Source organism: Eptesicus fuscus, chromosome 5 (assembly GCF_027574615.1).
Source record: "Eptesicus fuscus isolate TK198812 chromosome 5, DD_ASM_mEF_20220401, whole genome shotgun sequence".
Classification (NCBI taxonomy): Eukaryota; Metazoa; Chordata; class Mammalia; order Chiroptera; family Vespertilionidae; genus Eptesicus; species Eptesicus fuscus.
The window spans coordinates 63,941,266-63,957,937 of NC_072477.1; the positions used below are offsets into that span (position 1 = coordinate 63,941,266).

At 44.3% G+C, this 16,672-nt stretch overlaps 2 protein-coding genes across 5 annotated transcripts in view; one reads left to right on the top strand and one right to left on the bottom strand.

The window, feature by feature from the left end:
* Positions 1-314, bottom strand: part of TUBGCP4 (tubulin gamma complex associated protein 4) — a 50,698-nt gene extending 50,384 nt beyond the window's left edge. Inside the window, exon 1 of the mRNA XM_054716296.1 lies at positions 1-314. Coding sequence (XP_054572271.1) covers positions 1-78 — 78 coding nt within the window. The 5' untranslated portion in view covers positions 79-314.
* A 230-nt stretch (positions 315-544) lies between these two features.
* On the top strand, positions 545-11,367 carry ZSCAN29 (zinc finger and SCAN domain containing 29). Of its 4 annotated transcripts, none has more exons than XM_054716293.1 (6): positions 545-906; positions 1,377-1,815; positions 2,298-2,502; positions 4,476-5,174; positions 7,205-7,672; positions 9,676-11,367. In XM_054716293.1, the coding sequence occupies exons 2-6, from the start codon at positions 1,498-1,500 to the stop codon at positions 10,542-10,544; spliced, it is 2,559 nt and encodes an 852-aa protein (XP_054572268.1). In that variant the 5' UTR covers positions 545-906; positions 1,377-1,497; the 3' UTR covers positions 10,545-11,367. The 4 variants fall into 4 exon arrangements, with proteins under 4 accessions (XP_054572268.1, XP_054572269.1, XP_054572270.1 ...); XM_054716294.1 differs by having other exon boundaries at positions 545-894; XM_054716295.1 differs by lacking the exon at positions 9,676-11,367 and adding an exon at positions 8,117-8,327 and having other exon boundaries at positions 545-1,815.
* The last annotated feature ends 5,305 nt before the right edge of the window (positions 11,368-16,672 follow it).

Sequence of the window (16,672 nt, forward strand, 5' to 3'; positions counted from 1 at the left end):
CTGCAGGCCGCTGCGCTTGTTCCAGGTGAAGATGGAACCTGGGTACCCGCTCAGCGCCAGGAGCAGTTCGTGGATCATGCCCACGGCGGAACTCGAGCCCCTTTATACGTCGCTCTTCCAGGCAACCACGGAATCCAAGGCTCCGTTCTCTACACGCGCGCAGGCCCCCGGGATCGACGGCTCCTCCTGAACCCACTCGCCGGGACAATTGCTGCGGGGGGAGCGGCCGGGAAAAGGAGCGAGGACGGTGCGCCGCGTCCCGGAAGTACGGCGCGGACGGGGCCCGCTCCAGCCCAGGCTCCGCGGGAGTTGGAGTCGCGGCGGCTGGCTTCGCGCATGCGCCCTCTGTGGCCGAGTCACCCGCACGGACTTCCGGTTCGGGAGCTGGACTGGAAGGCTGGCGAGCCGGGCCTGGGGCTGACCTCGGGGGCTGGGGCTGGCCCGCGGGCAGAGGGGCGAGTGGCCTGAGGGACAGCCCGAGAGAGAGACACTCCCAGGAGTGGGCTGGAGGGTGCTCTCGGGCACCTTAGCCCAGTAGAAGGTCTCGGGGCGGGGAGGGGGGGGGGGAACTGCACCGCGGAGAGTGACCTGGCCGGAGGGAGCGAAGACAAAGAGGCCGGAACCCGCACCCGCCGCTCCCTGAGCTGAGCTCCGCGCCCGCGAACCCCGCAGCACCCGGATCTCCTGGCCGGCACCCGAGCTCGTCCTCAGGAGACCCATGACTACTGCCCCCTCGGACTCCCTTTCCCCACCAACTCAGTGCAGCTCTCCCCAAGCCCACCGGCCCTCGCGTCAGGAGCCAAAACCAGCCTCTCCGGTTGGGAGGATTCCCGTCAGTAGTTCCCGAATATTTGCTGAGCGGTCACTTCTGCTGTGAGGAAAAGCAAAGACCCAGTATTTGATCCAGTACTTGATTTTTGTCTGGGGTGGGAATTGGTAGTTGTGGAGTCCAGGGGCAGGGCGGACGTAGAGAGCCTGAGGGCGCTCAGCCGCGACCCGCTGGACAGAGGCTTTGTGTTGCCTCGGAGCAGGATGGTGCCTTGCCTTTAGCTCCTGAGCTCCAGGTCTCCCGTATGGTTCGAACTCACAATGCAACCTTGGCAGAGGAGCTAAATGGGATCAGAATTGGGGGGTGGGGGAAGAAGAGCAGACTGTTTTCTTTTCTCTGCTGTTTTGCCGGGCTGCCCTGGGAAGTCGCCCGGAAATGCAGCTTTTGAAAGTTTTCTCTCCATGCTCAGTTTGGGCTTGCTATCCTGAAGTTGGTGCTACCTCAGATGGCCACATGGAGCATATGTATGGGAAGTCAGGCCAGCTCTGGCAAGACTTTAGACATATGAATATATTCCTTCTGATAGTGCCATCTCTCTCTACCCTAGGAAAAAAACGCTTCTTACAGAGAGAGACTCATCTGCAGGTGATTCTTCAACGACATGGGAAGATAGGTGTAAGCCCGGGAACCCAGACCCTTAAGTGGAGGGAAGCTGCTTTCTGCTGCGAATGATGGCCAAACCCACTCTGAGAGGGAATGGCACTAACTCGGAAGCCTTACGACAGCGCTTCAGGAAATTTCATTACCACGAGGTAGCTGGGCCCCGGGAGGCTTTCAGCCAGCTCTGGGAACTTTGTTGTCGGTGGCTGAGGCCGGAGGTGCGCACCAAGGAGCAGATTGTCGAGTTGTTGGTGCTAGAGCAGTTCCTGACCATCTTGCCTGGGGAGATCCAGAAGTGGGCACAGGAGCAATGTCCAGAAAGTGGAGAGGAGGCTGTGGCTCTGGTGGAAGATTTAGAAAGAGAGCCTGGAAGACCTGGACGTTCGGTGAGAAGGGAGGGGAATTCACAAGTGTGTGCCTGGGCAGGGGCAAGGATAAGGGGCCAAATTAAGGTACAGGCATTTAAAGAGGGACACAATCTCCCTTGGTAATGCTTATACTTCTGGTCTCAGAACAGGTAACTTTTTCAAATATAGCTTATCTTGGAGATGCTACCTGGGTGTATCTTTGCTACCTTGTCATCATGAGTTATTCATAGATTCAGTTTTATTTAATTGGGAAGAAAGGGGAGTTATGTGTTAGCCTGTAGTGGGTTTACTATTTTGATCTTTTCCTTCTGGCGTTCCAGCTGGCTCTAAGCTAACAGTAATGGAATCAGAATGACTCCTTTGGCTATTACCACCACCAACCACAACCCTAGCCATGTCCCCAAAGGATGGTGGTCTTTTTTGCGGGGTATTAAATAATCTCCTCTGGGAATGCCCCTCATAATAACCTTGCAGTGACCATTAATGGGGGTTGTTTCTAGGTCACAGTCTCTGTGAAGGGGCAGGAAGTACGCTTGGAGAAGATGACACCCCTGAAATCATCACGGGAGTTATTAAGTGTTCGGCAGGAGTCAGTGGAACCTCAGTCCAGGGGTGTACCCAAGAAAAAGAGGGCAAGAAGCCCAGTCCTGGGACCACAGGAGCAGATGAACACAAAGGAGAAGCTCAGACCTTTTCAAAGGAGCGGTGAGGAGTAGATTCATATGGGAAGACAGGATGCCATTCTAAGTTGGGAAGTGGGGTTTGGGAATAGTGAGTGGGTAAGGGATTTCAGGAATGAGCGGTAATGATAGAGTATGTGGTGTTGGTTACCTCTTGAAGGCAGATAGTTTAGCTCTCCGCTGCAGAAAGTATTCTTATATTTCTTCTTTTGGTAAGTCTGCCAGAGCATGGTTCCCTAGTTTTTGTCAGAACTTTGAACGAATTTATTTCCTCTTGGTAATGATGATACTAGGTATTTCCTAGATAAAATGTATTTTCTATACTTGAAGGTACATCTTCCTTTTAATCATTTTCCTTTTCCAAAATAAACTGAATGCTTCTTTAAGCTTTTCCTCAGAAGCTCCATTATTCTGACATACTAAGTTTTTGTTACTTTCCCTTGAAAACTAAGTTCTACAGATATGTCAATTATGGAGAACTAAGTTATGTGTATTATTCTAATGAGGGTCCGATAGGTTGAGGCAGAGTAAGAATTTTACTTAAGAATTTCACTATTTTCATTCAGTATAGCTCAACTAATTACTTAATGTTATTGTTCATAGCCTTCCCCATTGTCTTTGCGTGTAGTACTTATTCTTGTACATGATTTTGTAGAGCTTGTTTTTCTTCTTTGTACTCTAAAATTCCATATTGTATGATTTTTTCCTTGATCATTTCTTTAACTTGTTGAGGTTGTTCTGAATTTTGACTTTATCATTCAAGATGCTAGACTTCTCAGTTAGCCTTCTCTGGTCTCTGGTCATCCAGATGCAATCCCTCAATCCCCCACATAGGCTTGTAGAATTAATCAGTTTGTGAACACCTACCATGTGCTCAACACCTTGCAAGGCATTCTGCAATAAGGAAAGATGCCTATCCTTAAAGAGCTTATAATATGATTGAGAACATAATAGCAAACATAAATATGTGCTGACTGAACTGTACTGAAACAATGCTAAATAATAACTTGTTAATTGTGTGAGCACAATAGGAGTTTGACAGAGTGGAAGATGAAGGAGGGCTGTAGGGAAGATTTCATGGGGGCATTGGCAAATACAGCTTGAAGAATGGGTTAAATTTGGATAGGAGGGGAAGAGCCTGATATGGACAGTGTATAGTAGGCACTCAGGTTAAGATCCAGCAGTATACAGCATGTGAGCTGAGGAAGCAAGAGCCTGGAGCTAGGTAGGACAGTGACTGCTGCAGGTAGCTGGGAGTGAGAAAGTGAGGAGTCTAGACTTGGATGGTGGCAGTAGGAATAGAGGATATACTAAGGGAAAAACCTTTAAAACTTGGTGACTGAGTATGAAGGAAACAGATGAGTTGAAGACGATTTCCCCTGTTTCCCTCCCACTTGAAATCTGAGTTTAATTTTCTAGCCCCAAGTGGAGAAATATAGGAGACAGGAGGTAACTTCCCAGCAGTGCCATGACCTGCCTACAAGTGGTCAGGAGGGCTTGGGAGCAATTTGGAACAGAATTATCTGCTCTGAACATACAACAGAAGCTTTTCTCTCATCACCCTGTTCTGGAAAATGAATAGTTCTCATTTTTCGAGGTTTCATGTATTTCCCCCATTTTCTTTAACACATTGCACTTTCTGAAAATATTTCCTTAGACACTTTTAAAAACAATATATATTTTTTTATTTTTAGAGAGATGAAGGGAGAGGGACAGAGAGATAGAAACATCGATGAGAGAGAAATATCACCAATTGACTGCCTCCTGCATGCTCCCTTCTGGGGATTGAGCCAACAACCTGGCATGTGCCCTGACCAAGGAATTGAACCTCGATCTCTTGGTTCTTGGGTTGATGCTCAACCACAGAGCCATACCGGCTGGGCAGACACTTTCTTTATAAGCCTCTTGAATAAAAAAGGCAGGTCTGAACTCAGAGAGAGATTTTTTTTCCTGATCAGTCCAAATTATGACATCCTTTGTTTGCTTTCCTGCAAGCAGGATTTCCATTTCCTAAATCTGGTGTGGTCTCCAGGTTGGAGCAAGGAGAGCCTTGGATCCCAGATCTGGGCTCCAAGGAAAAGGAACTCCCAAGAGGCAGTCTCACAGGAGACAGACAAATGCATGCTGACCTGTTACCATCCAGGAGAGAGAAAAGCAGCTGGGTGGGTCAGGATCACTGGGGCTTTGAGGATGAGAAGGTGGCAGGTGTGCACTGGGGCTATGAAGAGACCAGAACTCTCCTCGCAATTCTCAGTCAGACTGAATTTTATGCGGCTCTCCGAAACTGTCATCGAAACAGCCAAGTATATGGGGCTGTGGCTGAGCGGCTCCGCGAGTATGGCTTCCTCCGGACCTTGGAACAGTGTCGGACCAAGTTCAAAGGTCTCCAGAAGAGCTATAGGAAAGTCAAGAGTGGCCACCCACCTGAGACCTGCCCCTTTTTTGAAGAGATGGAAGCCCTGATGAGTGCTCAGGTCATTGCCCTGCCCAGTAATGGCCTGGAAGAAGCACCCTCTCACTCTGGCCTGGCAAGCAGTGATGCTGAGACTGAGGAGCCAGAGCCAGGGAGTTGGCAGCATGAGGAGGGAGCAGAAGAGGTCACAGCGGAAGAGTCTGACAGTGATGAAATGGGTGAGAAAGCCACCCCCCAGGACCCCAACAATTCGACTGCACCTGTCCTTTACCGAAGCCCAAGTGGTAAGAAGCTTTTCTTCCTGGGGTTTTGGGATTAGACTTAAGGAGCTATGAGCCTGGATGTGGAATCATGAAGCTTAAGGTCATCTGCCAACTTTGCCACTTAGAGAACAGAGAGGCACTTCCAATGCCATGTATATTTCATTCTGTGGGAAAGTCAGATAATAGAGAGTAGGGAATAATTTTAGGTATTTTAAAGAAATACACTCAGCAAATTCAAGAGAGTCCTGAAAAGGAATATCATTGCTTCCATTTTTAAAAATTAAAAATTTTTCCTGGTCCTGTATAATAAAAGCCTAATATGCTAAGTGTCTGGTCGTCTGTTCAATCAAAGCATAATATGCTAATGATATGCTAAGGCCACTCAACTGCTTGCTTTGACGTGCACTGATCACGAGGGGGCAGACAGTCGACTGGTCGACCAGTCGCTATGACATGCACTGACCACCAGGGGGGCAGACGGCGACTGGTAGGTTAGCTTGCTGCTGGGGTCTGGCCAATTGGGACTGAGAGAGACAGGCTGGACATGCCCTGGAGCCCTCCTGCAGTCCCTCCCCAGCCTTGATCATGCACCGGTGGGGTCCCTCAGCCTGGCCTGCGCCCTCTTGCAATCGCCCTCTCGCAATCCAGGACCCCTCGGGGGATGTCGGAGAGCTGGTTTTGGCCCGATCATGCAGGCCAGGCTGAGGGACCCACTGGTGCATGAATTTGTGCACCGGGCCTCTAGTTATAAAATAATTGAAGTTTGAAAAAAACTTGGCACTATTTTATCTTTAAGAACTAATATTAAGAACTTTATATGAACTGGTGCTTTATCTTTTACTCCCCCAAATCTCAAAGTTGGTATGTTCCTTTCTACTTCGAATAGCATAGTGAAGGATTGCCCAAAGTTAGGGAAACATTTTCTGAGTCTCTATGAGACTCGCAACACACACTGGCATTTTAAGAGGAATAAAAAGTCCTGCAGCAAGAAATCTTGTTTAGCACTCTGTTGAAATATCATTTGCCTGTGGGACAGTTTTGTAAGTATCCTTTATTACTGTTAATGTACTTTTTACAACCACATTGTTATGGAAAGGGCACTGCAGTACCAGTCAGGAGGCTTTGTTTCTAACCCTGACCACTAATCAGCTGAATGCCCTTGGTCAGTTACCTAACCATTTCAAAGTTTGTTTCCCAAACTGTAAAATGGGGAATGGCAACAGGACTACATCTCTCAAGTTTAGTTCCACTGTGAACAGTGATCTTTTGCTTCCATTTCTTAAATTATATGTTTGATGTTACTTTAGTTCTGTTCTAATCTTCCTATCTTCTACTTTTTCCTCCCCCTCCCCCCATTCATTTTCCTCTTTTGTCACTGGAATAAATGTAAGTAAACCACAAATGTGGCACATGTGTCAGCTGCTATAATTTTCATTATCTTTTCATCCTTTCCACTGTTTTTTCTGTCTTCTGATTCTCCCCCCACACTGTTTTAAAAATTTTTTATTGTTGAGGATATTACAGATGTCCCCATGTTCCCCCTCCCCTTCTTTACTTTTCAGTGAGTGGATGGTAATAGAAGTAATGTAATCGCCAGCTGGCTCGCAAGTGGGAAGAAAACTCTTTGAATCTCCCTTCCCTCTACCTTGGTTACCTTCAGGGAGCAGGGTCTGTAATCATCCCGATGAAGCACTGCCCGGTGGGGCCTGCAGCACTAGCATGTGTTCAGGCCAGGAGATGCTGTCTGCTATGCTCCCTTCCTCTTTCTGCCAGTCCTCTCCTAACAACAAGGTGCATGACTATCAGGTCCTTATCTTGTACCCTTTCAGGTCTTTGCTGGGTTTGCTTCTTTTTTTCTTTTGAGATTGTGGCAAGTGAAGAAGGGTCATAATAAGAGTTTAGGCAGTAGTGTGATTTTAAAAGAGACTGTTTCTTGGGGTTTTGAGTCATTCTGTGGGAAACTTTCAAAGCATGTTTGAAAGATGCAGATGATATGATTAAGGAATTGAGGCTGTAAAACCCTGGTGCTGAAATTTCTCTTCTGGTGGCAGGTGTACACTGGGGCTATGAAGAGACGAAGACTTACCTTGCAATTCTTAGTGAGACTCAGTTTTATGAAGCTCTCCAGAACTGTCACCGCAACAGCCAGTTGTATGGAGCAGTGGCTGAGCGGTTATGGGAGTATGGGTTCCTTCGGACACCAGAGCAATGTCGGACCAAGTTTAAAAGCCTACAGACCAGCTATCGGAAAGTCAAGAATGGCCAAGCACCAGAGACCTGTCCCTTCTTTGAAGAGATGGATGCTTTGGTGAGTGCTCGGGTTGCTGCCCCACTCAGTGATGGCCAGGAAGAAGACATAGCCTCTTGCCCCATCCAGGAGACCAGTGAGGCTGAAACTGAGAAGCAAGCTGAGGAGGCAGAAGAGGCCTCAGAAGATTCTGAGGATGATGAAGAGGATACTGAGCTACCCCCGGGGGCTGTCATCACGCGTGCTCCAGTCTTATTCCAGAGCCCCAGTGGTAAGATCCTTTTACTTCTTAAGGTCTAAATAGCAAAGGGGAGGCAGTGGGATTTAGGAAAAAACATCATGAGATTGAAGCCTCTTAACACCCAGCTCCCATGGATTCTTCTTGTGACCACCCATTTCTTCCCCATGTGCTCTGTCTATTGAAGCAGTTTAGTGAGGGGAAGTAAATTACTCACTTGACTTGCCTCAATCCAAGATGGTTGCAAACTTTGTAAATTTGCTATCATCTATATGTGAGCTGCTAGGTTTTTAGGCAGTTTACCTAGCAGGGAATAGGAAAGTTAACATTTCCCAGTAGCATTCATGTACCCATAATAGGATGAAGTTGATTTTAAAAGTTCATTCTCATTTGTTTGTTGTTCTAGTTTCAGCTTATATACCAGCTGTATGTCTGCTTTATACACATATTTGAAACTCTGGTAATCTCTTTCTTTAGACACACTTATGCAAAAGTCTGAGATTTCTGAAAGAATTGACCTTCGAATCCTAGCTGCTGAATTATGAAGAAAATACTTCACTATGGCTTCCCTCCTGGGAAGAATAATTTTGATTTTGGAGTCATACATGTACAGGGGTGGCCAAAAGTAGGTTAAATTACCAACCATCATACCTAAAAGATAAATTATAAATAAGGATATGAAATAATAATAATAATATGACTAATACAAATAAATAATACAATAATAAATAATATAAGAATAAACTGTTTTGCATACTCACAACTATAAACCTAAGTTTGCTCATCCCTGTATATGTATGTAAATCTGGACTCTGTTGGTTATAAGCTGAGTAACTTAGAACCTAATCCTGTAAGTTTACTTATCTGTGAAGACTTACCTCAGAAAGTTGCTATAAATGAGGTACCATGGTGAAGCACTTAGCCAATGCTTGCGCACATGGTAAGTATTCAATAAAGAGCAGTTTTCTTTTCCAAAAGTTCTTAAGATCAAGATTCTTTAAGGTTGTTCCATGGAGCCTGAGTTCCGTGGGGGTATTACTATATTCCACTAAAAAATGGCTTCTAGGTTTAGGAAATGCTAAATACCCCTCATGGAGGATCACAAAACATTTACATATTTAAGGTTCTGAGATTTCATTTAATCTGATGAACCTCTCTTTCACGGGGCATGTCTTAAGATCTGGATTCTAGATAGAAATACTGCTGACAGGTAGAACACAAGCTGACACTCAGCATTCTTTTGCTCTCAGATTTAGTCCAGGAAATTTGGGGCCCAGAGTTTATCTGAAATATCTGCAATATCTGAAAATTCTGTAAATTGAAACTAAAACTTTGCAAGTATCTGCAAGTTCGTTCACAAAGCCTAGGCCTGGGGAGCCTGGCATTTGTTTCTTAGCTTTGGCATGAGAGTAGGTGCTTTTGGAGCATTTAGTGATTAGCTTTCCATAGGCAGAGAAGAATGTTTTTAGTGAGACACTTCCTAGCACAGTTCTTTTCTCAGAAGGCTTATTCTTTGGAAGACACCAAGTCATTTTCTACCCTATTTTTATTCTCAACATATATTGGAATTTGAGCAGAAGGGGACACATATAACTCTTTTGGATATACAAGTTTCGCAGAGTTTTCCTGGACATTCCCTCCTAATCCCTTTAGTTACTGGCAAAGAACATAAACTAAAGTACCATAATAGCCTGAGAAGAGGAAAAAAATATAGCATTAGAAAGTGTATTTCCTGTATAAACGTGATAGTTTTAAAAATCTGGCAGGTTTTTCTTACTACACTGAGAAGATTTTCTGAAGATCCTGGGTATCCAGGAAGAATTAAAAGAATATACTAAAGAGCCCTATGTAGATGAGAAATGTGTGATGGGTTACGAAGTAGAAAAGTAAAACACTGGAATTTTAATAGATAGTAATTGTTTAGGACCTAGAACCCCCTAATTTTTATCTTTAATTATCTAGTGTGACACTTACTTTACCTTGGCAAAGAATCACTGAGGAAATGGATAACTTTAAAAATTATATTCTCATGCTAGGTTTTGAGGCTGGATTTGAGAATGAAGAGAATCTAAAACGGGATATTTCTGAGGAAGTACAACTACATAGGACATTACTTGCAAGGTCTGAAAGGAAAATTTGCCGGCATCTTAATCACGGTAAAGGCAGTGAGACTGAATGTAGATCAGGAAGACACTGGGAAAGAACCCCAGGAGAAAGAAGAAGAAAACCCACACTCCCAGAGAGGAGTTTGAATAAAGTTTTAAGTCATCAGAAACCTTACTTGGGAGAGAGACCCAATAAATATCTTAGATATGGCAAAAGCTTTGGTCCAAACTCCCACCTCATGCATCAGATAACCCATCAAGTGGAAAATCCATATAAATGTGCTGACTGTGGAAAAAGCTTCAGTCGGAGTGCGCGCCTCATTAGACACCGGAGAATCCACACTGGAGAGAAACCTTATAAGTGTCTTGACTGTGGGAAATGTTTCCGTGACAGTTCAAATTTCATCACCCATAGGAGAATCCACACAGGAGAGAAACCATATCAATGCAGTGAGTGTGGAAAACGTTTCAATCAGAGCTCAAGCCTTATAATTCACCAGAGAACCCACACAGGAGAAAAGCCCTATCAATGTGAAGAGTGTGGAAAAAGCTTCAATAACAGTTCTCATTTTAGTGCACATCGGAGGATACACACAGGAGAGAGACCCCATGTGTGTCCTGACTGTGGAAAGAGTTTCAGTAAGAGTTCTGATTTGCGTGCACATCATAGAACCCACACAGGAGAGAAACCCTATGGGTGTCATGATTGTGGCAAGTGCTTCAGTAAAAGCTCTGCTCTGAATAAGCACAGAGAAATCCATACACGAGAAAAACTTCTGAAACAATCAATGCCTAAGTAAGCCACTGAGTATCTATTAAAAAAAAGTAAAAGAACCTCAATAAATGTTTTGAAATTGTTTGCAAAGTCTTTCAATGGTGGTGAGATCCATCTCCTATCTGTGCTCAACTAGCTTAGGAAATACTCTAGGATTTACCCCACAGTGTGTTCCATTTTCTCCTGGATCAAATTCCCAAGGCAGTCATCTTAAGAATGAAAGGAAGATTTCAATCCCGCTCCTGTTTCCTTAACAGAGACACAGTAGTAGATCCTCTAACATGTACCCTTCTTTACTCATCCTGTTATTCAGCAGCATTTCAGAGAGAAGTTGTGAAACTTTTCTCATTAAGTAGGTCTAGCTCTTTATACAGTAATGGGAATACAAAAAGGAATGACTCTTCCTGCTCACTTAAGCCTGTGCCCAGAATGAAATACAGATGGTCCCCAATTTACAATAGTTCAACTTTGTGATGGTGCGAATATGATGCACATTCAATAGAAACTGTCATCTAGGCTAAGCTTTGATGTTTGGTATGTTAAGGACATTTTTAACTTACAAATATTCCACTCATGATGGGCTTATCTGGACATAGCCCCATCGTAAGTAGGGGAGCCTTTATATTTGTCTTGCACACTCTTCATTTGCCTTAAAGGAGAGTTAATGTCCATCTTGGTTCTCACCTGGGTGTTCTATATAGGGGAACAATGTAAACCTTGTATAAATATTGCGGTATAAACCCTGGATGTCTTAGTTTCTTTCAAGTCCTACAAGATCTGGAATAGAAAAATACTCCATTTACATCATCTAGTTTAATTTTTTTCTGTCCATTTCATCTGAATTTCATCTGTTCCTTGGTCTAGAAGCCCAGAGAGCAAGGCAACTGGATGTGATGATTGGGAAAGCAGTTAAAGCTGCCAACAGGGAATTCTCTATATCCTACACACTCCAAACACGTAGTCTACTGTTAGGTTCCCCGTGGGTGCTCAATACTAACCTACAAGGAGCAGAAGCCACTGCCACATTGCCATGGATTGGGAAAACGGACCAAACCAACAACTATTAACCTTAATGGCAAGGAGGACAGATGATCTTTGGTCAGTTGAGTCCAATACACACACACACATGCATATATTCAACTGTATAAATCTATTGAAAAGCAGCTCTTTAAACACAAGTGTAATTCTGATCTTTATAATCGAATAGTATTACATTAATTGCCCATATTTTCATAGTAGTATGATGAGTCCTATACAGCACAAATTAAACAGTCCCTGTCCTTACAATCTAAAATGACACTGACATGGACAAAAAAATAAGTACACATGTATAGTTGCAAAGGTTGAAAGCTAGGTAGTAACACTGCATAAATGTTAAGATCTAATATATTTGAGTTTGCTGTCAAAATATGAGGTATTTGCCTTTTGTTCAGGGAGTCTTCATAAAACAGGAGGTGTTCAAAGGAGGGGAGATTATTGGGTAAATTAGGATGGGATGAACTTTCTAAACTGAGTGCTAAGTGGATGAGAAATGGGAACCTTGGGGAGTAAGGTGTTTTGTGCAGATGGAGCAGAGGGCAAATAAAAGACTAAAGGAAGTTTGGATAAAGGTTGGAGCAGCACACAATTTCAGGATCAGGGCTGTGCAGGAGACAGGGAAAGAATTGCCTCAGCTGAAACATGGAGTGCCAGAGGCAGATCAGGAGGTGATGCTCCCATCTTTGTTAAATCAGGTGCTGTGCTGTAGTTATTGATAAGGAAACAGCTGGTACTGGAGAAGAATGAGCAATTGCAGCGACTAGCTCCTTTGGGAGACAAAGATCAGAAATTATAGTATCTTGAGAAGATATTTTGATGGTTAAGTCAGGAAAGAGGAATGTGAACAGATGGCCAAGGCCTAGGATAGGTAGCTGTTTCACATTCACATTTAATTCGAGTTCTGTGGCTGGAATGAGATTGGGGAGAGGAATATTCTGTAATTCATAGCTTACTGTGTTAGATGAGATATGAATTAGGGTTCTGATTTTGAGGGGTCCTAGTACAAAGAATCTAACATTTATTAGGAATTAAAGGGAGATGGTATCTTAATTATATTACCTAAGCAGACAGGAACATATAAGAAGCACCAGTCTGAAGCAATGCTTCAGGATCTGATTTGGTTTAAGAAGTATGTTATGTTTTTTTAAATGAGAGGTTACTATATTTAGTATATCCATGTAGTCTTGTGGGAAAGCACTGGTTGGGGTATCAACAGATATGAATTCTGGTTCCAAATGTCTTATGTGTAAGACATCCTGCTTCCAATTCCTTTTCTGTAAAGTGGGATAATGTTTATACCTTAATTTGCCTCTCAGGGATACCATGTTAATAAAGATTATATCTATAAAGTACCCAGTGTTTCTTCACGTATGTTTAAAAATATATATGTGCAAAAAAAGACCCCACACCACATATATATATGTGTATATATATCTATATATATAAAAGCCTAAGTGACTTTCTGACTGTTCAACTGTCCGACTGGTAGCTATGATGTGCACTGACCACCAGGGGGCAGATGCTCAATGCAGGAGTTGCTGAGCTGCCGTGACATGGCAGCTGTGGTTCTCAGGTGACGCACCTGGAACCAGAGAGGAGGGAACACGATTCCAGGGTGCGTCACCTGAGAACTGGCCTCTCGCAATCTGGGACCCCTTGGGGGATGTCGGAAAGCTGATTTCAGCCCAATCTCTGTAGGCCAGGCCGAGGGACCCCACTGGTACACCAGGCCTCTATTTATAAAATATTTTACTTAAGCACTCCAGAATCAGGATATATTATTAAGAAATCTGGGCATGGCACAAATAGTGTTAAAACAAATTTAATTAATAGGTTGCTTTTGTGTAGTGAATAAAATATTCTGGTAGAAAGGATGCTGTCCAAAACGTCTGCAACTTGGGCTATCCACTAGATAATCCTATCTAATAAAAGAGTAATATGCAAATTGGCCATCACTCCAACACACAAGATGGCTGCCCCCATGTGGACACAAGATGGTCAGCAGGGGAGGGCAGTTGGGATGGATCAGGCCAGCAGGGGAGGGCAGTTGTGAGTGATCAGGTCAGCAGGGGAGGGCAGTTGGGAGGGACCAGGCCTGCAAGAAAGGGCAGTTGGGGGTGACCAGGCTGCCAGAGGAGGGAAGTTGGGGGTGACAGGGCCTGCAGGGAAAGGCAGTTGGGGGGACTCAGGCCTGCAGGGGAGAGCAGTTAGGGGGCAACCAGGCCTGTAGGGGAGGGCAGTTAGGGGTAACCAGGCCTGCAGGGGAGGGCAGTTAGGGGCAATCAGGCTGGCAGGGGAGTGGTTAGGGGGTGATCAGGCTGGCAGGCAGAAACGGTTAGGGGCAATCAGGAAGGCAGGCAGGGGAGCAGTTGGGAGCCAGCAGTGCTGGATTGTGAGAGGGATGTCCAACTGCCCGTTTAGGCCTGATCCTACCAGTTGGACATCCCTCGAGGGGCCCCAGATTGGAGAGGGTGCAGCTGGGCTGAGGGACACACACACACACACACACACACACACACACACCCGTGCATGAATTTCATGCACTGGGCCTCTAGTCTATGTATATAAAAGGCTAATATGCAAAGTGTCCCCTCAGGAGTTCGACCAGGAGACCGGGAGTTTGATTGCTCACTATGATGTGCACTGACCACCAGGGGGCGGCACAGAATGAAGGAAGGCCCTGGCTGGCAGCTGGAAGGACCTGATCGGCCCTGATCGCTGGCCAGGCCTAGGGACCCTACCCATGCACAAATTTTGTGCACCAGGCTTCTAGTATATATATATATATATATATATATATATATATATATATATATATATATACACACATATACACACACACACACACACACACACACATACACATACACACACACATCCTATATAATAAACAGGTAATATGCAAATTGACCGAATGGCAGAACGACTTGAATGCCTGTGGACCCTCTCCCCGGCTGGTCCTGCCTCCGAGCAGGCACCTGGACCCCGATCAGTCACCTGCAGACCCTCACCCTGGCCAGCCCGCTTCTGATGGCCCTCATTGGGCAGGCCAGCTGGACCCCACCAGTGCACGAACTCATGCAAATTATAAGTAAGTAGTTGTTGGTAGGCAGAGATAAATCTTTGCCTGCCTTTTAAAAAATATATAGATTTTTATTGATTTCAGAAAGGAAGGGAGGAGAGAGAGAAACATCAGTGATGAGAATCACTGTCTGCCTCTTGCATGCCCCCTACTGGGGGGGGGGCTTTTGGGGAGAAATGTGGAGGGCTTTCGGGCAGGGCCAGCCGGGGAGAGGGTCCACAGGCATTCAAGTCGTTCTGCCCCTTACTGGGGATGGAGCCAACAACCGGGGCATGTGCCTTGACTGGGAATCAAACTGACCTCCTGGTTCATAGGTTGACACCCATGAACCACACCAGCCAGGCTGCCTTTTTTTTGGCTCCCTGTATGGGGTTACTAGAAGAATGCCTGTCCAAATCTTTGTGTTCTAGGCTGAGAAACAGATGAGAATACGGTAAAAGAGAAATTAGAATGAAAATCCTTCCTTGGTATCTGAGTCCATATCCATTAGGATCCATCATAACAGCATGGAGAGTGAGTCTTACTTTAAAAGGACCAGGACCAGGACCAGCCCTCCAGATGAAGAGAATGTGCAAAAGGAATAGGGCAAAGGCAAACTCCTACTGGGGGAAAATCAGTTCACCTCAAACTAGTGCACAAACCATTATTTGCTACCCATTCCTAAAGATGGAAGAAGTAAGAAATAATAGTTTTCAAACATTCTAAGAGAAACCAAGCCCTGTTGGGGGAGCAAGATAATTTATGTACCCCTTTTAATACCCACAAGACTTTTGTGGGGATAGATTGGGTGGCAAATGCAGCAAAGGAAGCAAGAATGTATTAGCCGGAGCTGGGCAATCATATTCCCATCAGTTGTTTCCCTAGTGCTGTTATTTCTCTCCCCTTCCCCCGCCCCCATATTATTGTTTGTCCTTTTATTGCTTGTGCTCTATGGCCAGTGTCATATAACTTAATAGCATATGTATTTTCTGTGTTGCTGCTATTACTCTTTTACTATAATCTTTGAGTGTAGATGCTGAGTCTTGTCAACTCCATTGAGAACTATTTTTATGCTGACCATGTAGGGAAGGGAAGATATGAATGTAAGAATGGATAAATTCTCTCTCCATTATTTAATTCAAAATCTAAAACGAAAACTTTACTCCTATATACTCAAATATCCAGTGAGATACAGGTGTCAAAGTTTTGACATATAAAATGTTATTGAGTATTCTCTGACATCATGGTGCTTAAAATAACAGATATTATATGGAGATATTTTAGTTAGTTTAAATTCCTCCAACACCCATCATGGGCTATTTCAGAAACAAAACTTTGGAACAACTGGAAATCAGATTAAAGGCTGAAAATAGGGAGTGGGGGTGGAGTGAGGAGGGAGAGGTGTGTGTGTGTGACAAAAAATAATAAAGGCTGGAAATAGAAGCTTAAAGTACCCTACAGCTCAAGAAGTATCTGGCTGGCATAGCTCCATTATGGTCAAATTAAGAGAAGAGAAAGGTAGAAATATTTTTTAAAAACCAATAACTTGATTCCAGAGAAATTAATCATGAGGACAAAGCCAGATCTCAGCAGCTAGCTTTACCTGTCACTAGAGTCACCTACAGAGTAAACCTAACTACTGGATATTCACAAAAGCCCATGCTATGCAGTGTAGTCTGGAGTCAACAATTTTGAGAATATACTTAAGAGAGTCTGATTACAATAAGCATAATAAAATACAGAGCTATTGTCAGAAGCTAGAAAGCGTAAAGGTCTTGGTGATAATCTGTTTCCCCTCTCACTTTATTTAGACTAGTAATTCCCAAACTTTTCCTGATGAGAAACTACTTTGAATTTCCTGAAGTTGTTGTTTTTTTAAAAGTTTAAATGTAGTGTAAGATTTATTGGGGTAAAGGGAAATAATACCCCCTCAGGGATGGAGAGGGTGGGCATGCTCTAGAAGCAACTGCGAGTTTTCTGAACTTTTGTGATCACTAATAGAAAGGGACTGTGAAGTAAAAATCAGTGGTGCAATGGGAGTTTAGTTAGCAGCA

What these genes read in the sequence shown, in the direction of transcription:
- ZSCAN29 (XM_054716293.1), top strand. Translation starts at nt 1,498, where the DNA reads ATGATGGCCAAACCCACTCTGAGAGGGAATGGCACTAACTCGGAAGCC. An exon ending in CAGACCTTTTCAAAGGAGCG is followed by an intron (nt 2,503 to 4,475) that starts GTGAGGAGTAGA and finishes TCCTGCAAGCAG; the next exon opens with GATTTCCATTTCCTAAATCT. An exon ending in CTTATTCCAGAGCCCCAGTG is followed by an intron (nt 7,673 to 9,675) that starts GTAAGATCCTTT and finishes TTCTCATGCTAG; the next exon opens with GTTTTGAGGCTGGATTTGAG.